At 37.1% G+C, this 23,395-nt stretch overlaps 2 protein-coding genes and 1 long non-coding RNA gene across 3 annotated transcripts in view; 1 reads left to right on the top strand and 2 right to left on the bottom strand.

The window, feature by feature from the left end:
• The window catches only part of Adsl (adenylosuccinate lyase), a 30,339-nt gene extending 28,498 nt beyond the window's left edge, over positions 1-1,841 (top strand). Inside the window, exons 2-3 of the mRNA XM_089698496.1 lie at positions 34-329; positions 740-1,841. Of these exons, the coding sequence (XP_089554622.1) occupies positions 34-329; positions 740-1,754 (1,311 nt within the window). The 3' untranslated portion in view covers positions 1,755-1,841. The remainder of the gene's footprint in view (positions 1-33; positions 330-739) is intronic.
• The window catches only part of LOC149486837 (uncharacterized), a 332,103-nt gene that overhangs the window by 146,956 nt on the left and 161,752 nt on the right, over positions 1-23,395 (bottom strand). The gene's annotated exons all lie outside the window — the stretch shown is intronic.
• LOC149486846 (uncharacterized) overlaps positions 1,814-23,395 on the bottom strand; it is a 32,457-nt gene continuing 10,875 nt past the window's right edge. Inside the window, exons 2-9 of the mRNA XM_089698463.1 lie at positions 16,781-17,089; positions 14,949-15,184; positions 12,098-12,295; positions 11,142-11,262; positions 9,919-10,029; positions 9,326-9,479; positions 7,775-7,987; positions 1,814-7,166 (exon numbers count right to left, since the gene is read on the bottom strand). Coding sequence (XP_089554589.1) covers positions 2,152-7,166; positions 7,775-7,987; positions 9,326-9,479; positions 9,919-10,029; positions 11,142-11,262; positions 12,098-12,295; positions 14,949-15,184; positions 16,781-17,089 — 6,357 coding nt within the window. The 3' untranslated portion in view covers positions 1,814-2,151. The remainder of the gene's footprint in view (positions 7,167-7,774; positions 7,988-9,325; positions 9,480-9,918; positions 10,030-11,141; positions 11,263-12,097; positions 12,296-14,948; positions 15,185-16,780; positions 17,090-23,395) is intronic.

Here is a 23,395-nt window from a genome sequence, read left to right as displayed (position 1 = left end):
AAAATATCTACATACTATCCCATTAACTTCCAGGAGCTCGGTCTAGACATCACCGACGAGCAGATCGCCGAGCTAGAATCAGCGATACACGACATAGACTTCGTATCCGCCGCCCAACATGAGAAACAAGTCCGCCATGACGTCATGGCTCATGTGCATACGCTAGCAGAGCGCTGCCCAAAAGCCGCACCGATCATACACCTGGGAGCTACCTCGTGTTATGTGGGAGACAACACTGATCTGATTGTACTGCGACATGGCTTGGATTTACTGCTGCCGAGGTTAGCTGCTGTGATCAGCCGGTTGGCGCAGTTTGCTGATGAGTTTAAGTGAGTATTATTTTTGTAATGTGTGTTTTATGATTTTATACGTACCTATATTAGTATGCCTGATTATCGATAGAATTATTATACATCTAGTTACTATTTTTCTTACTATTAGATGTGTATTTTTTATACATTGCATATTACAGGTTTTATAGTGTTGATACTCACAGTCTTGAATAAAAATTGGTTCTGGGTTCAATTCCTGGCTTAGACTAATAAATTTCTAGTCTAGAAGAGCAGAGACTGCTAATCAATTGCGTATTTAGCACCATTGAGATTAAAAAAACTTTTAAAGGATTTAACTACAGTATATCTTTATAATTCTAAAACTCGATAATCCTACCTACCATTGTTCCAACGATTAACGTACTGTTAAGATGAATGTATAATAATTAAATATTATATTATTTCAGGTCGCAACCCATCCTTGGGTTCACGCATCTGCAGCCCGCACAACTGACGACAGTCGGCAAGCGAGCATCTCTCTGGTTGAGCGACCTGCTGATGGACGAGCGCGCTCTCTCACGCGCAAGAGATGACCTCAGATTCAGAGGTGTTAAAGGCACTACGGGCACTCAAGCCTCTTTCCTACAACTTTTTAAAGGAGACGGCGCAAAAGTACGCGCCCTCGACAAAAGAGTCGCCGAACTTGCCGGCTTCGACAAGAGATATATCGTCACCGGACAAACGTATTCTAGAAAAGTTGATTTAGAAGTTATATCTGCTCTTTCTGGACTTGGAGCTACGGTGCATAAAATGTGTTCTGATATTCGTATTTTGGCTTCCCGCAAGGAATTGGAAGAGCCATTTGAAGCTTCACAGATTGGATCCAGCGCTATGCCCTACAAACGTAACCCTATGAGGTCGGAGCGTTGCTGCGCTTTGGCGCGTCACCTCATCACCTTACACGCGAATGCTGCTAATACTCATGCGGTTCAGTGGTTGGAGCGTACTCTTGACGACTCAGCGAACCGTCGTATCACTCTTGCCGAAGCTTTCCTAACTGCAGATGCAACTCTATTGACACTGCTTAACGTTACTCAAGGATTGGTTGTATATCCCAAAGTAATCGCCCGCCACATCGCACAAGAGCTGCCGTTCATGGCAACTGAAAACATCATCATGGCTATGGTACAGGCTGGAGGCGATCGTCAAGTTTGCCACGAGAAGATAAGAGTATTGTCTCATCAGGCCGGAGCCGTGGTCAAACAAGAGGGCAAGGACAATGACTTGATCGAGCGCGTCAAGAACGACAGCTACTTCAAGCCGATCATACCGCAATTGGATAATATTTTGGACGCTTCTACGTTTATTGGCAGAGCTCCGGAACAAGTCACCGAGTTCATAGAGGAGGAGGTCGATCCTATCATCTCTAAATACAAGGATTCTTTAGCCCACGTTGCGAAGCCGGTAGCTTTAAGCATTTAATTACTGTTTTCCATCATTGTTAACTCGAATCATGTAATCGTGTAATAAATAAAAATACGTTTTTATGAATAAAATGATTTATTTACATTACAGCGCTTTTATAAACATACAAAATATGACTTCCTTAATATAAAATATACATCTAAATGAACTAGACAAAGGTAACTAGAATTGACAATACCGAAACGTGATTTAAAAAAGCTTAAAAAGACCATGAGTAATAAATAAACATGAATTAACATTAACACAATAAAACAAATAAATAAGCCTAAAGGTAAACAGGGGAGAGAGACTCGATTCGACTTAAACAATATTCCTTTACGATTAGATCGTTTTTCGTTTCGCGGACACGTTATCACAATGTCGATGGCACGCGGAGAGCAATGTTCGTGGGACATTAGAGCGTGTTGGCGAGCAGCGTGTCGTGCTGGCAGGCGGGCCCCTGGCTGGGCCAGTTGCAGGCGCCCAGCGACGGGTCGAAGCTGAGCTGCACGGGGCAGTTGAACACGTGCAGGGTGAAGCGCTGCTTCGTGCAGTCCCAGCGGCACGCGTAGAACTTGTTGCACTGCCGCGGGTGCCGGAACAGACCCGCCTTCTTGCAGTCTATCGACCCTTGCAGAGTTTCGTCTCTGCTTCTCAAGCCGCCGGGCCCGTAACGATCGAACGTTTGGGTCTCCACGTTTACTGTCTCTAGGCTTTCCGCTGCTGGTGCCACTTCTTGATTCAGAATGACGGTTTTGTAGGTGGGCGCGATCGTGACGGATTTAACTCTCGGTCTTATTCTAGTGACGCGCTCCGTCGTCGAAGCGGCTGGGGTGCTCGATACGTAGTTTTCTGAGCGGCCTCTGCCCGTTTGGGTGATCACGATGTTGTCGTTGCTCGCCTCCGGGTAGTCTTGGTAGTACGAGTCCTCGGGCACTATGATCGGGTTGAACGTGGACGACGCGACTGGCGCGGCCGTCGTGACCGTGTAGATTCCTGGCGTAGTAGAAGCTCTGTAGGATGTTCTCTGTGTATATCCTTCGTCGATATCTACGTTCGCGTCGTCGTCACTATAATCGTCGATGATCTGCGATTGCACGTTGGGCCTTTTGCCTCTTAGAACTAAAACGGGCGACTGGCAACTGCACACGGCTCCCAGTTTTCTTACAAGAAGCGGGTTGAAATCGTTGATCTTGGTTACGACCGCTACTTTCGGTTTCGTTCTACGCTGAGGGGCACGGGCTGATGTAACTTCAACAAGTTCTTGTCTTATTGGTACGTATGTGGATGACGTGACGCCGACCGTGCTCGATATGTCGATAGGTGCGGATGTAGAGTATGTAGCGGGCGAAATCAATCCAGCGTCAGGTCCGACCGTACCGAAACCTAATAGATTAGACTTTGCGTTTTCCACTACGATGTTTTGCTTTCTACCATATGTAGGCGTCGACGATACGGTCACAGTATTTTCTGTACTTTGGTATGGGTTGTATTTAATTTGTGAGGACTCAGAATTGTAGTTGAAAATATTTTGTTTTTGACTGGCATCTGGAGGCAAATATTCCGGTGCTTGATATGAAGTGCTCTCTACATATACTGGCGCTTCGGTTGTCGTTGTCACCGGTCTGAAGTATTTCGGCCGTGATCTTCTAGGTGCTGGAGTCACTTCGACGACCTCAGGAGTGGCCGTCGACGATACTTCATTGCGCACGAAATAAGTTCCTTCGCTGGAGATGGTCGGACGTGCGGTGCTGAAGGTAGTAACTAGACCAGCGTCGGGTCCGACTGCGCCGAAACCTAATAATTGAGACTTTGCAGTCTCTACGACAATATTTTGTTTTCTCGTAACGGGTGCGGCCGTTGTCGAAACCGGTACTTCTGATGAAACCGAATAGCTCTGTTGGTAATCGAAACCTTCGGATTGTGATCCGGTGTTATAGTTGTAGTTATCGTAAGTTACGCGAGATTGTTGCGTAGGAGGTAAGTATTCTAACGTAGCGACCTTTTCAGTGCGTGGAGGTAAGTATTCAGGCGCAGTGTATCCTTCAGTAGACGGTGGCAAGTATTCCCTAACGGTGGTGGAGTATGTGCGCGGTCTGTACGTCGAAGTAACCACTGGAGCAGATGTCGAAACTACAGGTGGCAGATACTCCTCAGCTTTGTATGCGACTTGTATTTCAGGTGATTCATATCTAGTTTGTTTGAACTGTGTATTTGGTACGGATGAGAAATGTACTGATTCTACTCTACTGGGAATGTCAACGGAGGCTTGGCTCACTGTTTGTCTTTGCTCATACAGAGGAGCAGCGGTTGACGAAACTCTGTAGTATTCTTGACCTCTTTGATTGTTATAATCTGATTTAAACGTAGAGATTTGTTTGGGCGCTTCGTATTCCGAGTAATGAGCTTCATAGACGAGGTTGGCTGGAGTCGTCGAAACGAAAACTGCTCTGTTGCCGTTGTTTTCGGAATTTGCAGATCCTTGTGAAAGGTGGAATACTTGATGAGATACGAGACTTGCGTCAGAGTAAGCGGGAGCGTTGGACACTTCCACATTCCGCTGTATCTCGGGCTGGTCATATGAATATCCTTGATTGTATCGCACATTTTGTGTGAATGATTGTTGGCCTGTCTGATATTGAGTAGGTTGTTTTACTTCTTCTTTAATATTTTGCGTGTATTTTAAAAGGGGATTTTCGAATACAGTTACTGCAGGTTTTTGGTAATTCAATTCAACTCGGGGTTGTTCTACTCTGTGTACAGTCTGTTGACCGAACGACTGCGATCGTTCAGTGGACACAACGACAGGAGCAACTGTCGATACTGGTCTCGTCTCTTTGAAAGTTATCGATGGTTGTGAGTACTCATATCCTGATTCATAGTTTGCTTGGCCATTCTGTTCGTATGCCTGTGTTTGATAAGTCGAAGCGGTTGTCTGAGCTGTCGATTGATACTGGTAGTTGTTTCGGGAAGAACCTCTATTGATAGTTTGTTGGCTGTAGGCTTGAGGCCTTTCGGTAGAAACGACGATCGGTGCCGCTGTTGATACAGTTTCTTTGAAAACAACAGCCGGTTGCGAATATTCATATCCAGATTCACTCTGTTGGTTATATTCCTGTGATTGATATGCGTCATCTGGTTGAACAGCGACTACTTGTTGCGCTGGAGATTTGTATTCGTATCCCGAGTCGTAGTTAGTTCTGCCTGAACCTCTGTGAATGGTTTGTTGGCTGTAAGCTTGCGGCCTTTCAGTTGAGACGACAACGGGCGCGACAGTTGAAACTGGACCGGTAACTGAGGGCTGAGAGTATTCATAACCTGATTCGTAATTTCCTTGCGAATTCTGTGTATTGTATACTTGATAAGTCGATGCAGTCGGTTGCACTGATACGATTGGCTGAGCGGTGGATTGATAGCGATATCCGCTTCCTCTATTAAGGTTTTGTCTGAAAACTTGTGGGACATATGTTTGTTGGAATGTAATCGGGGTGGCTTTAACGGTGTATTTCAATAATGGATTTTCGTAAACAGTTTTCGCTGTAGAAACAGACGGAGCGGCGGTAGTCGAATAAGTGTATGTAGATGGAGTTGAGTACTGAACTACTCTCTGTGTTTCATACTGAACGCTCGGTTGTCTGTATTCGTATCCGCTTGATTGAGACACACTAATACTGGGGCGTGTGTACTCATAGCCTGACTGACTTTGTAAATTATTTACGTTATTCGCATCTACTCTGTGTACGGTTTGTTGTCCAAATTGGGATTGAGTTTCTAGGGATGCAATTGATTGAGGTGTGGAAGTTTCATAAACGGCTGTATTGGTATACCTTTCACCGTTATCTAGCGATTGTGTGTAAACATTTCCAGATTCAACTTTATGAATTGTTTGTTGACTGAATGATTGAGCTGTCGGTTGTTCATAAGATACAGGTTCTCCCGTTGTATACGCTACTATTTTCTTAAATGGCTCTTCGGTAACCGGAGTAGCGGAAGCGTAATCAAAGCTAGATTGTCCGTGGAATGTTTGCTGATTGTGTGAAAAGCTTTGTGGCCTCTGTTTAGTCACTGTAACCGTCGCGGGTGTAGAGTATGAAATACCGTCTTCGAAACTGACGCTGGGTCTCGAATAATCGTATCCGGTTGATGCCGATTTTGTTGAACCAGTGTTAAACGTTGAATAACCTGTATTTTGTGTATTACTTTCTTTGTAACCGTTAACGGTAACACTAGGTGTAACAGAAACAACTGTTGGTTGAACGTATGTAACGGCGGGTTGTGTGTATCCGAATATTTGTTTGATGCTACTTCTTGGAGCTTCAGGGACATATGTAGTTTTATAAGTAGGTGGTAAAGAAGTTGTGACCGCGTAAGAAGTGGCCGTTGTTGGTACACCGGAAGATGTAGGAGTGGTTAGATATGAGAAACCTTCGAGATTTTGATTGTTAGTTCCCACGTGGTTTACAGTCACACCAGATTGAGATATACCCCCTTGTTGAGTAGAACCCTGATTATATTGGTAGCCGTAATTAGATTCATCGACAAGGGTTGTCTTTCCAACTAAATCAACATTAACAGCTCCTGCAGTAAGAGTATGAGCGGCTCCTGGATATACTTTGTCATCACTAACGTAATTAGCTTCACTACCTCCATAAGAACCGTGGAAAGTCGTCGACTGAGCACTAGTAGTTCCCGCATCATTTGTATATGCGTTGTTTTGGTAAAGACCTTCACTAAATTGCACATTTGGTCTGGGATAGTCATAACCAGTGGTCTTCGTCACATCCTGGCTATGAGACCCAGTATCGTAAGTTCCCGAATAAGTTCCTCTATCGAAGTTATTGTTAACTGTGTATTGAGCGACTGTATGTTTGTATGGCACGGGAGGAACCTCTGTATGCTCGTATGGTTTAGCTCTATCTCCGATAGGATTGTGGACGTAAGCGCCGGAAAAGTCTTTCCGATAGACCCCACTTTGGAATCTCTGTCCGCTGTTAGCTGTTCCTTGGTACTTGGCTTTCACTTGGTACTTTCCGGGGTCATATTTTCCAGAGTTTCCAACTGGAACGTATTTGCCTGTAGCCTTTGCTTTACTGGGCAGTCTGTATTCGTCAAGAATGAGTGAACCACTCGTGTATTTGTCTTCGTCTTGATAGTTTGTGGCTTGAACTAGTCCTCTGTTGATAGCGTCAGCGGCGACGACCTTGTATGAAAGTCCACTGTATTCTCCTTGACTTCCAAGCGCTGAGTAGTCATCATAGTTAGCGTTTTCTAGTTCTTGTGATGCGATGAAGTTGTTGTCAAGTGCGTCGTTTTGTGAAAGGAATCCGGTCTGTAAGCCCACGAGGTTGTCAAGAGAGGCTCCAGATAGGAGACTCTGATGAGCCGCGATGTTCACTGAATCTGCTGTTCTTCCTTGGAAACCTGTTGCACCTGAAAAATGACAAGATAATGCGTTAATAAACAGTTTTTCTTTTATTATTGAAGTGAAACTTCTTTATCGGGGTTGGAAAAAATTTAGTGTAACATTTTTTCGTTACGCGTGACATTTTTCCGTTACGCGCCATCTTTTTCTTATCCCTACCACGCGTGATTCGACGTATTTCTGTAAAGTTGCATATAGTAATTTTTTTTTTTGAAAAATAAGGTCATAAAGAAGTTTCACTTCTCACGTGTACACGCTTAGTACACGCACACGTTTTTTTATATAAGTATAATGTACTACTATGCGCACTTTTATTTTAAAAACATGAGTCTGAATAATTTATTTAGATTATCTTACAAAGTAACAAAGCTTAGTTTATTTAAACATTATTGTTTGACAACGATAGTAACTATATATTATTTCTTTCTTGATCTACCATGTAGGTACGTAGTTAAATCTTACTACACAATTTCCATAGTAAAATGGAATTTAAGTTATTAATATAACAAATTGCACCAAAAAGTGCGTTTCAATGCTAATAAAATAAATTTCATGAGAAACAATCAGTATACTATAAAAATACCATCACCACTGCTATTCCTAACTACAAACTTACCACTAAGCACAGCGTTAGAGAACCCAAAGGCCTCCGCCTCATATCTGCCCAAGTTCCTACAAGCAGGTACGAGCCAGGGCCAGTCACATTTGCGTCGCTCGGCATCGAACCCGAGACCGAAGGGACAGCGGAACTCGTAGGCCACGAGCGGGGAAGTGCCGTGGTCCAGGCAGGCGAAGAACCAGCGGCAGTTCTCGGGGTCCGCGTAGAAACCTGGATATAATCATTTTTGGTTATTTAATCTATACTAATATTATAAAGCTGAAGAGTTTGTTTGTTTGTTTGAACGCGCTAATCTCGGGAACTACTGGTCCGATTTGAAAAATTATTTCTGTGTTAGATAGCTCGTTTATCGAGGAAGGCTATAGGCTATATATTATCGCTAACGCCAACAGGAGCGGAGCAATGCAGGTGAAACCGCGGGGAACAGCTAGTTAATGATAAGTTTGGAAGTATTTTGTTAAAAAGTATTGCAAATTGGAAGAGTTAAATTATTTTCAGTAACACAATATAATTTAAAAGATACCAACAAAAATTAATCAAAACAACACATGAACATTTATAATATTTAAAACAATCATTCAATAATTATAATTCTTTTTATTTCATCAATATCATTCAATTCATGAAAAAAATGTCAGCACTTCTAAACATGGAAAATGTATCTAGGAACTAAATGTCATCACAATTTAACGATGATAAATTTTTAGCAACTACACTTTCAATATTAAAACACACAATAAATCTAGCTCCTATACTTTAACATGAAAAACAATAAAAATCCTATCTCTCAGTACACACCTCCAACATTTTTTAAAATAATTTATTTATTTACAAAACATTAGAACCTGTGATTAGAACACTTACAACATACCTTCAACACTCTATGTGTGGTGTAGATACTGCGAGATAGATGTTCAAACTATATAACAGAACATCTATCTCACAGTACCTTCACCATCAGAACTCACACCTAACCCCCATACACACAAAACACAAACCATCTCCACATAAAAAAAATAAAAAATTGGTTGTCTGTAAAGTCGGTTTACTGACGATAGTTGAACGTGACAACGTCCGATTGTGCTTCTTTGTCGCTTGTTCCGCGCTCTCGCTCGCACTTCAAGCCTTACATGGAACGCCTCACAGCGAGGTAACGCCGCATGAGTCATGTTTTTTCGTGCGTGCAGCCGGCTCTATCGAATTATAAGACGTTGTCACGTCAAAATATTTATTAACAAAACATTAGAACACTTACAACATAGTTTCAACACTCACACAACAGCTATCTCACAGTACCTTCAACACTAAAACTCCCAACACCTATCTTACAGTACACAAACACACACAAATTATCTCCAAACAAATAAAATAAAAAAAGACGGGTTGCACACCGGGAGTGCCGGCAGAAGTGAAAACTTGATTATTAACGTTGAGCATGTTTGATATCCATCTGTCTTACGCTTTTTCGACCAGGTCACGTGTCCTGACGCGAGTTTAAGATTTTATACCCAACGCCGCTAAAGAAGTTTTCACTTCAAAAATACAAACCTTCAACACTGGGACACACAAAGCGACTCGCCGGTACAGGCGCGATCTCCGCAGACCCTGCACAAGCCCCAGCCCCGGCTCTGCTCCCGGGCCACACACACACTTCCACCCGGGGGTCGAACTCCAGACCCGCGGGACAGTCGAACTCGAACACCTGTGCCATGGAAACCAGTTATTGTATCTGAACCAAATTGTACCGTATAATAATAGTAAATAGGTGTCGTAATCTTTAAATGTCTACAGCATGACATAATATGGTGGTATTTGTAGTAATGTCGTATTATTGAAAAAAATGTCCCAAAAAATATTTTGAAACTTCTTAAGTAATTTTCAAATTAAACTAATCAAAAATGTCTAAAAACTAGAAATTTGCTTAAATAACTTTTAATTTTTTTTTTACCAGTAATTAATCATACAATTAAAATTTAACGAAAAAATGAACAGGAATACAATTTCTTACATATCATAATTTTATAATTAGTAATAATTATTAAAAAAAAACTCACACCTCACACCCACTCACAAACTCACACTCAACTCACAACCAATCAATCAACTCAAAGTGACACCAAACAACCAACCAATCAACTCACAGTATAGTCGGGCGAGTACTGGTCGAACTTGACGCAGCGGTAGAAGCGCGCACACGAGCGCGGGTGCACGAAGTAGCCCTGACGGGAACACGAGAACTCCGTGCGGGTGTCCTGGATAAGTTTTATTATTTTATTATAAACTATTATAAAGGCGAAAGTTTGTAAGGATGTATGGATGTATGGATGTATGGATGTTTGTTACTCTTTCACGTAAAAACTACTGAACCGATTACAATGAAATTTAGCACACATATAGAGGGTAACTTGGATTAACACATAGGATAGGTTTTATCCCGGAAATCCCACGGGAACGGGAACTATGCGGGTTTTCCTTTGAAAACGCGGGCGAAGCCGCGGGCGGAAATCTAGTTATAAATAAATAAAATCTTTATTTGAATTATTTAATAATGTATGAATTATATGTATATATTGAATTATGTAGATAAATATTAAACTTGAAAAAAAAAGATGGGTTGCACCCCGGGAGTGCCGGCAGAAGTGAAAACTTGATTATTAACGTTGAGCATGTTTGATATCCATCCGTCTTACGCTATTTCGATCAGGGTCACGTGTCCTGACGCGAGTTTAAGATTTTATACCCAACGCCGTTAAAGAAGTTTTCACTTCAAAAATTGAAAAAATTATATGCGGGATTCAAAGGCGCGTATAAGTAATAATCGCGAAAATTTTATATTTATAAAACACTAGCTTTCCGCCTGCGGCTTCGCCCGCGTTTTCAAAGAAAAACCCGCATAGTTCCCGTTCCCGTGGGATTTCCGGGATAAAACCTAGCCTATGTTACTCGTGGATAATGTAGCTTTCGAATGGTGAAAGAATTTTTAAAATCGGTCCAGTAGTTTATGAGCCTATTCATTACAATCAAACAAACAAACAAACAAAGTTTTCCTCTTTATAATATTAGTGTAGAAGTGTAGATTTGCATGCTATAAAAATCTGGAGAGAAATTAATTACAAAGGATCTCATATTATAGGATTTCCTTACTTTTTCTTAGACGGTTTGCCAATCCTTTTATTAATACGTTTTTGCAACATCAACCAAATGAATGTACATGTTTTGTCAAAAATTTTCGAATGTTTATGAAAGTATGTTATCGTTCAAGCTAAAATATTTTTTTCTTAAAATTTATTTTCTAAACAAACATATCTAACAAAAAAATAATAATATTATGAAACTTAAATATTAATAACATCTACAAACTTACCTCTCTAATATTATGTATAACACCATCCGCGTCGACAACCTGCGTGATTCTGTATGGCGACACTTGCAGAGCATCTAACGCTCGACCAGCTATTGGCTGGAGGATCTCGTTCTCGAGGGACCTACAAGTGAAATATTTTTTAAAACAATTCTTTATTATTATGTATTTCTCAATTAATAAAGTAAGAAAAAAATATAAACTTAAACTTTTTACGAAGAAAAAAATAATATATTTCCGTGTCTGATCGTTCACTTTCCACACTTTTCTATATTTTTCTTCAATGCGAAGACCATGACAAGTAGAAAGTGTTTGACAGACATTGAAGAACAACCAGCTTCTTTTAAGTTTTTTATTGTAATTGTAATTATAGATATAAAGGTATTTCCTAATTAACAAATATCATGAAAACAAAAACCAGATGACTAATTTATGTAGCCTATATCATTACCACAATTCTGACACTTATAATCACACTTTTTAAGTCAAAATCCATCTAACGATTTATACTCGAAAAACATAACCTTCCTTCTTTCAACAAAACCACACCCCGGACACTCCACACAAAATTATCGTTTTGACAGTCACACTGTAGAGACTGCAAATGTGTGTGTTAACGGTTTATGGTTGGTACATTTATGAATAGTGTAAAGAAATTCGCGTTTTTCTGATGAAATACATCCGTAAACAGCACAATATGTAACAATTTTCTACGAGAAACGATCATCACAAATACCAAAATAATAAAATTACTTTAAGTCAATCTGAATAATGTTGTCAATCTTCGTTGCGTATCGTCCTTGTAGAAAAATGCGGACCATTTATAGTATGATCGTGCGGGGTGAGGTAAGTGTTTAATTTTGGCGGGAGGCGGAGAGTGTCCGTTCTGTAGCGTTTAGCTACTATTATGTATTCTGTGACAAAAACCTACCTATAAACAACAATACCTATAAACTTACCTCAACACAGCAGCCCTCGGCGCCCTGCTCTGCTGATTCAGCACTTTATTGAGCGCATATCTCAGCGTGTTCCCACACGGCGAGTCCAGGTCCTTATCGGCAGCGAACAGCGCAAGTCCCGCCAGACCTCGCACTCGAGCGTACTTGCCCTTCACGTCCACGGAGGACGAGTCCTCGAAGGATATCCAGGTGGAATTCCTGGGTGAATGAATGAATGAATGAATAAAAAAGACGTGTGGCACTCGTGGACTGCCGCGGTAAAGCTATTGCGTGCTATGCCTTCAAACCACACCTCCGAGCCTGTCGGAGTGGGGAGCGTGAGGTTTTTTCGTTACGGAATTTCTGAATTCGGTCCCCGCGCTCAAGGCCCGCGATAGAAGCTATGCAATAGCTTAAAATACATAAAATAAATATTTCAGGACAATTTTGGCACGGCACGGTCTGATCCCATACTAAGCTTTCGCTTGTGTTATTGAAACCATGGCTGATAAACATATATATATTTAAATAAATATGTACTTGTATAGATAATTAAGACACAGAGCTAACATTTGTTCATCGCACAAATATTTGCCCTGGGTGGGAATCGAACCCACGACCTCTGGCTTGGAAGGCAGGGTTGGCACTACCAACCAAGCCAAAATAAACAAAAAACCTTAATATAAAACACCAAAAGACGGCCTTATAGCTAGGTTGTTAGTAGCTCATCATGAGCACTATAAATGCAACATAATAAATTTTGCAATTGTATGTTTTTATAATTGTCTTTTACTACGAAACTAAGAAAGTAATAAGATTGCAACGAATGTCGTTATTAAAAATTTTGAATAAATTCTAATTTTTTATTAAAAAAATCCAAATTATAACATAAAGCCAATTAATTTCGTCTAGGTATATTATGATTTCCTATTAGACCGGACTCTCAGTGGAGTTTCGTTTGCAAAAATAGCGGACCTAAATCTGACTTCTGATATATATTGTATAGATCCCAGACATCCTATAAACAGATGTTGCCAACCAGTTTTGTGGTCCCCCTCTCCCCACAACGGTAATTAAATATGGCATACAAAGAAAAAAATAAAAATTTCCAAAACATTCCGCGTGGGGTATCAAATGAAAGAGCTTATTGAGTAGATCACGAATATATAGCATACTATAACATTTCTTACACTTTCTCTAAGATTTTTTAGAAAATTTACGAAAATGGTCCATTTTTGAGTTAACTTTAAACCCATATAGATTGAAAACTCATGAATATATTTTTTAAATTATTATTTTAAATAATTAACAATAGTCCATTGTTTACGATTAAATAGTTCGTACAGTGGAATAGTTGCATGGGGGAGTGGGGGGAGCATTCAAAGATGGCGAGTATATTTTCAAGTTTAGAAGAGGCTGATGAAGTTAAGAGGCTGATTCAAGAATGTTCTGCCATATTTTTCATTCTGTCAAACACAACGACAGTGCAGAGATAATTATTCTAAGCCCTGACACCGATATTTTTGTATTAGGCCTTTATTTCTGGCATAAACTTGAAAATATACTCGCCATCTTTGAATGCTTCCCCCACTCCCCCATGCAACTATTTCACTGTACGAACTATTGAATCGTCAACAATGGACTATTGTTAATTATTTAAAAAATATATTCATGAGTTTTCAATCTATAGTGGTTTAAAGTTAACTCAAAAATGGACCATTTTCGTAAATTTTCTAAAAAATCTTAGAGAAAATGTAAGAAATGTTATAGTATGCTATATATTCGTGATCTACTCAATAAGCTCTTTCATTTGATACCCCACGCGGCATGTTTTGGAAATGTTTATTTTTTTCTTTGTATGCCATATTTAATTACCGGGGTGCGGGGAAGGGGACCACAAAACTGGTTGGCAACATCTGTTTATAGGATGTCTGGGATCTATACAATATATATCAGAAGTCAGATTTAGGTCCGCGATTTATGCAAACGAACATCTCCTTGGAGCCTGCTCTATATACATATCAAGTTACAGAGGATTTACTATTTTTGAGTTCAATGTCTAGGCAATTAGGCATCCTTATGCAACTAGGCAAATTCTACAAGATGCACGCAAAAGGTTGCAAAAACTGGTTTCACAGAAATCAAATTCCTAAGAATTTTCTTAGGTTTTCCTCTATCACTTCCATATATAAATAATGTAATAACTAAAATAAACCAAGTACCTATATATTTTTTAATTGTTTTTTCATAGGTTACCTAGTAATGCATTCCTTGTTATATTTATGTTAACTATGTAGCTTATATCTCGACGATAAACTACAAAACAAACGAAACCAAATATTTGGTATTTTTAAAGTGAAACTTTTATTACATCGTCTCAAACTTTTTAGTCTGTGTAGCGCATGTCGCGTGTCGCGTGTCGCGACCGACACGCGACATGCGCTACACAAAGCAGTGTTCGGAACCGTTCGAACAGTTTCACTTTTACCGTGGTTTCATAAAACCACACAACATTTTTTTTGAAGTGAAACTTCTTTATCGGGGTTGGAAAAAAATTTAGTGTAACATTTTTTCGTTACGCGTGACATTTTTTCGATACGCGCCATCTTGTTTTTATCCCTACCACGCGTGATTCGACGTATTCCTGTAAAGTTGCATAAAGTAAATTATTTTTTGAAAAATAAGGTCATAAAGAAGTTTCACTTCTTACGTGGTACACTAGTACACGCACACATTTTTTTTACAAAAAGCTAGTCATTGTATAAAGGCTGGAAGTCTTTAATATTAAAAAAAATTAATAAAATGCACAGGCATGATGAATCACAACTACTTCGTCAATAATTAGCACTACCATATAACCCAAAAAACTTACTTAAAAGCATAAGGCGCGGACAGATCCTGGTCTCTCTCCAGGGTCCACCTTCCCTTCTGCAGCTGTCTGCACAGTTCCCCCTGGTCTATCTCCCTGGGCTGTTCCTCCAGGGTTGGGCTTCCCGGAGTACTGAGGGTTTCGTTCTGGAGGGTGAACTGACGGGCGGTCGCTGGTAAGGATATGACGATCTTGGAGGGTGGTACTCCGAGACCTATGACTAGGTCTACTACGGAATCCTGGAATGTTGGAAAGTAGAATTTAATAAAAGCTAAATAAGTTAAAAGTGTAGGTTTGTGAGTTTGTTTTTAGGAAGAAATGTCTGCTAAAACAGAATTTATTTAAATAGTAAAAATCTATATTATTTTTTAGTGAAATAAAGACTTTTTAAATTAATCCTGGCAGAACCTAGATGCGCAACGGGTTATGTTTTACACAAATCCGACAAATTTTAATACGCATAATCTTTAACATATATTTGTCTATGATATTACTGTAAAATAATCGCAAAAGAAAATCATATTAACATGAAAATTAATAAAATGAACCCCTGCAGTTTTTACATTAGCAATGACATCAAACCATAACTTTTCTTTAAAAATTACACCGCAAAGTCTTTCATACATAACTTATTACAAAATAACTTACTAGACATAAACCTGACATGGATTACAAATAGCAGATGCACCTGTTGTGTGTGGCCTAGATATCCTTAAACGTAGACATATAACCAACATAACATTTGCAACCCTATTAAATCTTATTCTACTAGAAATAAGGTCTATTTTCCCACAAATAGAGAGCAAAAGCTAATTTAATTTTTCTTAAAAGCCGTTTACCTTCTCGACGTTTGAGCAGCAGGATTGTACGTAAATTATGATATACAAAATAAATTATGTTATGCTTTAACTATAAGAAAACTTGTTTATTATATTATTGTGAGTAAAAAATTACATATGCATTTATTATAAAGATAATTATTTAACAGAAGGCACGCAAAGGATTATCAGGGGCCGTATTATGACCTCATATTCCCAGTCAGTTTACGCCGTGAATTGAACTGACTGGCAAATTCATATAATACCATAATAATTAACCACAGATAATTAACCATGGATATGAATATGAATTTTCAAGTTAGTTCAATTCACAGCGTAATCTCTCTGGAAATAAGGGGTCAAAATACGGCCCCTAAATAGAACATAGGAATAACGAAGTTGTCCGTTTTATGGTATGTTTGTTAGACATGATTTATATATTACCTCTATAATTAAAACAAAAACACACTAATCGAAACAAATGAGCAAATCTATATTTTATCGGATCATTTTAAAAGTCAAGGAAACATCTAAATATGGCCAGATGGAATCCGGGTGCCGCTTCCTATGCTCGTAAAATTCGATACATTATGTGTAGTATTAATAATTATTATAAAACATATCATATTATATAGTAATCAAAATCCAATGTTAATGATGTTACATTTTATAAATGCTTTATCAATAAAATCTTTGATTTAACCGACTTTTTATAATAAAACAGATTTCAAATTCAAAACATTAAAACAGCAGTTCAAAATGAGAAGAAATATAAAATAATTTCCACTAAATAATCAATTCACTGCATAATAATTATTATTAAATTTTTATGTACTTTTCTAATATCATAAATCACTAATTTTTTAAATCATATCAATAACAATCTTAATAAGTTTGTCAATCATCCGTGTTTTAACGTTTTAAAAGTCTCCACTAGGAATCGAATCCGGAACAACTCAGTTATCCGCTTTTACCTTACCTTCTACTGTAAGTTGTAACAAAAACCAATTCACTTACCGTGTTCATCATATCCCACAAGCCGCTCAGTCTACTCGGATGATACGTCATCTTCTTCACCATTCCCAAAGCATGGGTCTGCACCATCATCAGATCTGCCTTCTTGATCAGCGTCCTCAGGTCGTAGTATTTAGCCAATAGCTCTGGATGAGCAGGCAAAGCCAGTAGAAGTGGACCCTTGTTAGCTGATGAGACAGCGGACCTCGCTTCCCCGACCAACTCGGAGACTTTCGTCCTGTTGAAAGTCCGGTGGGCATCGTGGATCTCGAGACCTTGGATGTACTTCGATTTCAAGATTTCCTTGAAGTCCTGCAAATAAATATTTAGATTAAAATGTGTTTGATATAAAAAGTAGTCTTTGATAAAGGTCACATATTTTTCTTAATTAATCAATTGTAGTATTGGAATTTGCTACAGTTTTAACCGGTTTATATAATGTTATATGGAATCAATTCCAATTATAAAATACAAAAAAATTGTACTGTATCATTTATCAGATTGTGAGCGGCCTTATCTTCAACAGATGTGTCATTCGAGCTTTTGCTAGTTTTCCTTTTTTATGTTATGTTATAGCCAATTATATAATATTCTTACAAAGTATTTAACTATATTTTCAAACTGTTTTTCAATTAATGTCGTATAAGTGGTTTTCATGCAACAAAAATAGTAAGGACCGACCACATCTCCTTGAGGCACCCCGAGGCGCAATCTACACTTTCAACTCTAATTCTTTGCAACGCTGCACCTCTTATCTCATTACCATAAAATAAATTTGTCACCTAACCCCACTGACCTTGCCAACTGATAGATATGTATCGCAACAAATCCGATTAAGCATTAGAGACAGTTTCGCAAGCTTCACAAGGTTGCGTCTTATCTAAAACCTTACATCATGTTACTGTTACATATTGACACTGGTACAGTTATTATGGACATATTTATGGAGCTGGTTTTTGATAAACATTGGGTAAACTGTCGTGGAGTCAAATGAAATATTTGTTGATGAGTTATGGTGTAGTTATGGAAATAAAACGCAAAGCTTGAAGTTAAAGCTCGCCTAATTAAAGAAGAGGACGCTTTATGCACTTCAACAAAGACCAACTTATGTATTCTGGCTTTTGTGTAAGTATTTACTATTTAGTTGATTTTTTGCTGTTTGGTTAAATATTCTTTTGTTATTTGTTTTAGAAAATAAATAAAGATACAATTGACTGACGAAAATACAGATACTTTGGCTTGGTTGGTAGTGGCCCTGCCTTCCAAGCCAGAGGTCATGGGTTCAATTCCCACCCGGGGCAAATTATATATATATAAAAAAAATATAAAAATATTTGTGTGATGAACATCGATGTTTGCTCTGTGTCTGGGTGTTAATTATCTATTTATGTATTTATTTAAAATTATATATATTATGTATTTTTATCAGCCATCTGGTTTCCATAACACAAGCGAAAACTTAATATGGGATCAGATCGTGCCGTGTGTGAAATTTTTCCTGAAATTTATTTATTTGATTTATTTATTTACACTTTAAAAAATACAAACGTGCGGTTTGGAATCATGCTTCATGGTCGATTTATTTCCATTCTTTAAAAATTTATCACAAAGCATTTTTAACGCCATAAAACGAATTTTGATGATATTTTTTAAATTTTGAAAGTAAAAAATTATACCAATTAAAAATTCAAAAACGTATTTCAAATCGCTACATTTAAAATGATAACGAAATATGTATTTCAAAACACAATTTCTGCCACATTTCGTCAAACCAAAAATCATGGATCGTAACGATACATCTAATTTTACGACTACGTTATTCAAATTATGCCCATTTCAACACCTTCAATGTAATAATTATGTGTAAAATATATGGCATTTATTTTAATGACCATTTTATTTCATTATTAAGATGAATGTTCTTCATTATATTTTATGACTGATTAATAGGTTGAATATTAGAATTATGAATGATATAAATTAGCGCAAATGACTAATGAAAATTAGTAAGTAATTCAAATTGTGTTTTATTTTAATTCATAAATTTCCTGTTGAATATTATTATCTTTAACGTCACAACAGATTACCAAAAGCGTAATCAATTGACTTTCTTATCGGTATTATTTTTAAAATATTACGTTTGTTGTTGTTTTTGTTCCTTTGTACTTTCTCTTAAAATTATTAAGCCCCCTTAAGGAATTTATCTCTGAACAACGAATAGGATTCGTTGTTCTGAGGGAATTATACGGAAAGTAAATAACGTACACCGGATATACTTAATCAAAACTGACTTTTATTTTTACAAATACCCACATAACAAATATGATCCTCAGATAATGCATAATGCAAATCGATGCAAATACACTACACTAATATTCATTCAAATTTATCCATAGCCATTAGCCATAGGACGTCTACTGCTAGACAAGAAAATTATTGTTTACTAGCGGTCCGCCCCGGCTTCGCCCGTGGTACATGTTTACGTTTTCTCTACATAAGAACCATCCTCGTACTTCAAGGAATATAATAAAAAAAGAATTATCGAAATCGGTTTAGCCGTTCTCGAGTTATGCACTTACCAACACATTTTGCGATTCATTTTTATATATAAGAAGATTGTTAGAGATAGGTCTGTATGTAAACCTTATTTATTCTAAAATCTAAAACATCATCATCATCATGTTAATTAAGATTATAACTAATGTTTATCAACAATCTAGTTGTGTCCAAAAAGACAGAAAGCCATGCCATATAGATTGATGTAGTTCCAGGATAACCAGACAAGCGAGAAGACACTATTTGACATTGATCTTGGACAAAACAAAAGCGCTTCAAGAAATAAGCAACCATTCGCCATATGTCAAAGTTATTAGTAAACATATAGTATTATACATAAGACACAAAAACAAACAAACACGCACCGCCATACGCGACCTCTTTTTCATAATTTATTACGTTTCTTGTGCAACAGATCCAAAGATACATTATAAATAAACGAACTGAATAAAATACATCCTGTCGAAAAAAACGGTTCGGCTTCATTAAATTGCCTTTTCGGTTGCACTTGATTAGACAATTTATAGCTAGCGGTAAAGCTCAAGAGGAAAATGTGGGTTTTACTTTGAAATATTATACTAGGTTTCCTGTTAACTATAGAGATAAATCAATCACATTTTGTGCACTAAGCAATCGAATATGCAGCAAAGATTTACTTTTTTGTCGTTTTGTATAATTTTTGTTAATAACTAAGTTTGTTTCCTCCATCTTCAGACAGACAACCAACACTTGATTTTGTAAAATAAATGCACGTTCAAATAATTTAAGTGATAAGTGATGGTTTAAATACCATCTCTAAAATTTTACCTATCCAATAAAAAGAATATAAATGTTTTCTATTTGACGTATAAGTAGTCTATTGAAAACATACGAGTTACTAGTTATCTTGAAGTCGGTTCAAAATAAAACAATGCACCATAAAATACACAGCAGAATGAAATCAACACAATATACTTTTTGCTCACAAAAAACCCGTCGTGTCACAGATCTCACATGTCGCCTAGCGTATTTATTACACTAAAAAACTGACCACACTCAATTAGAAGTACGGCAATTTATTCCATAGTCACTAGCGACAGTGATTGAAGTGACCCATTTGTTTTGTTTTTGCAATGTGGTTTTCCCAGTATGTAACTATTGAGTAATTAGACATGCATATTAGGCTAGTCTTGAAAATGATTTTAGAGCTATGGGGAGTTGCGTCGCTACGTGCGCGCACTTTCTTACTAGCCCATAGAGTTGATGGAAGAGATAAAATAGTTGCGGAGACAAAAGTTGCTCTTGCGCGCTAGCTCTTAGGCTCCCATAGAGTGAATAAGAATTAGAACACGATTAAACTATTTTAAAAAGGAAGAAAACACGTCAGAAACAAAAGGCAAAGTCAGGGCATTAGGGTGGGATTATTTGAGTGGTGCTTTTATCACGATCTCCGGAAAAAGTATCATAACAAATTTTGGGTATAAGTAAATAAGATCTACAACATAAGTTCAAATTACCTGCCTTATGAATTAACACTAATTTCAGATATTTGTTAATCTACTTCAAAAAAAAGGAGGAGGTTTATTCGGCCGGTATATAATTTTTATTTACCTACCTAATACAATCTTTACTACACTTCCTCGCTAGCGTAATTTCAAACCTTCAAACAAATTAATGTATCACTATATCTCATAACTTCTTGATTCATTGAGCGTATTACGAAAGCAATAAGATCGGTTCGATTAGCCGCTATCAATCATGTCTAACTAAACGAATACATATTGTGTGGGTAGTAGTCAAAATTATACATATAAGTACGTTCTTACCTACTCTTATTTTTTTATCAAATAACGAAAAGTTTATAACTATAAAAATATTTTTGAAATCCTGGGTTATCAATTCAACCGTATTTTCATATAACGCGACGGTATAAATGAAAAAAAAAAATGTTTCAGATGAAAAAAATATTCCGTTGTAATATTTTTTACACACGTGGGAAATTTTAGAAGTAACAACATTCATAAAAATCTGTTGATATCTCACAAAATCAAAGCAAATAATAGTTATTGGTGGCCTTTCATTAGTAATCGAACATTAACCTATAAATTCAATTAAAAAGATTTCTTATAGCAATACAATTTTACATCACACCATATTAGGTAATTAGACCGAATGGTAATGACTGACTCATATACAAGTTTTAAAATTTAAATTGATAACATTGACGTTGGGATTACCTATTTCGTTTAAGATTAAATTAAAAATCACAAATAATTAACTTTAACGAGAAAATATATAAATATTTGTTTTACACATCGTTACCTACATAAAAAGTATCGATTCGTAAGAAGAGGAAATTGCAAAATTTATAACTATTAATTTAGTACGTAGTTATGTATCAAATAAAAATATTTTAAAGTGAACTTACAAAATAATAATTTGTTCTTATTATTACTCCTTGCTTGCAATAAGTGTGCAGTTGCGGTTTTAATTGTTTATGCGCATATTTAATTAGTTCTCACGTAATGATTTCCATTTAACCCGGCGTCATTGAGGTTGGGTCAAAATGACCCGGCTTGTTTATAATTTACAATATCTTTGTAATTACGTGCACGATTGTGCTGTTCTTTGTAGTAGCTGGAGCTAATAATGTACATTAAACGTTTTGGAAGTGAAATCCTTTCGACGTCGAGTGTACTGGGAGCTACACGCGTGTATTTTCGAAAAAGGTAAATATGACCCATCCTCACAATTGATGTAACAATTTCGCGCCATGGCTAAGTTATCGATTTTTACTGTTGTGTATGATTTCTTGGTGTCTGCAAACATTTTTTTTGCTTGTTTCTGTGAATTTAATGTTTTTGTTTGTCTAACAGGTACTTATTATAAAATAGGTACTATAAACGGATAGAATAGAAAATATCACGTATCATGGCGGGTTTAGACTCTGTCTGACTCAGACTTACCTTATTATGATGATGAAGTAGAAGAAGAGGATCATGTTAGAGTGCGGAGTGTGTTTCAAGCGGAGAAAAGCGAAACCCGAATTCAATACCTTTTACAATAAAGCTAAATATGGGGTTGACGTCCCTGATGAACTTTGCGCCTCATATGATGTGAGTCGTAACTCCAAAAGGTGGCCCCTGACAATTTTTATGCCATGTTCGACACATAGGAATTAATGCGCTTATAATATGTCGCATAAATAAAAACAAACCAAACGATAAGCGACGTAATTTTTTGAAAAACTTAGGTCTTGCTCTGGTCTTAGAACATTTGAAAATTTGCCAGGAATTGATTGATAGCAATGAAAAATGGGTAAAAGAATCAGATAATTTATTGGTGGATCATCAGAGGAGCCACCTGCAATTACCGCAAAATATGTTAAGTGTGTCCGGAAATAAAAATAGTAAAACAAAACCATTTTTGTCAAGCTTGCCCCAAATTTATTTGTCCTGAACGCATCATGGCTTTCTGTATTGATTTCATTTACAACAAAGATTCTAATTATCTTTGTTAAAGTTTTTTTCTAATATATTAGACTAAATTTTATAAAAATGCTATTTGTAATCAAAATTACTGGTTATTAGCGTAGTAATGACATGAAAACGTAAGAGGTCTATAATTTGTTCCTATTTTTATGAGTTTATGTCAAAGTTGATTAAAGAGAATAAAACGTTGGTTAATTATTATTTTTATTTTATATTATCAAAACCAGAATACCTATAACCTATAATAATAACACAGAATACTAATTTTCTTAAAAAGTTTAAAAATAACAACTATAAAATATATGGGTAATATTGACCCACCTCAACGTTCGCGTATCTGTTTTCTACCACAATGACGCCGGGTTAAGTGACATTCCTATAAAAAGTAACAACTTATTAAGACTGATCGATATTTTTTTTAACTTGCATAAAAGCGCGCCAAAGCCGAGAATATTTTTTTTGCTTGTCATGGCAAGAAGATGTTACAATATTATATATTTTCTTTTCTTTATGGAATGCCAGGATTTTTTTGTAAACTTGAATTAATTGTTTAAATTTAAATTAAGAATGAATGCATTATTCTTAATTTAAA

This window comes from Colias philodice, chromosome 8 (genome assembly GCF_061535455.1).
Source record: "Colias philodice isolate Cphi_HAF_F1 chromosome 8, ilColPhil1 Martin Lab GWU primary, whole genome shotgun sequence".
Classification (NCBI taxonomy): domain Eukaryota; kingdom Metazoa; phylum Arthropoda; class Insecta; order Lepidoptera; family Pieridae; genus Colias; species Colias philodice.
Note: the sequence above shows the minus strand (reverse complement) of the source record. Positions and strands in the feature narration are given on the sequence as shown.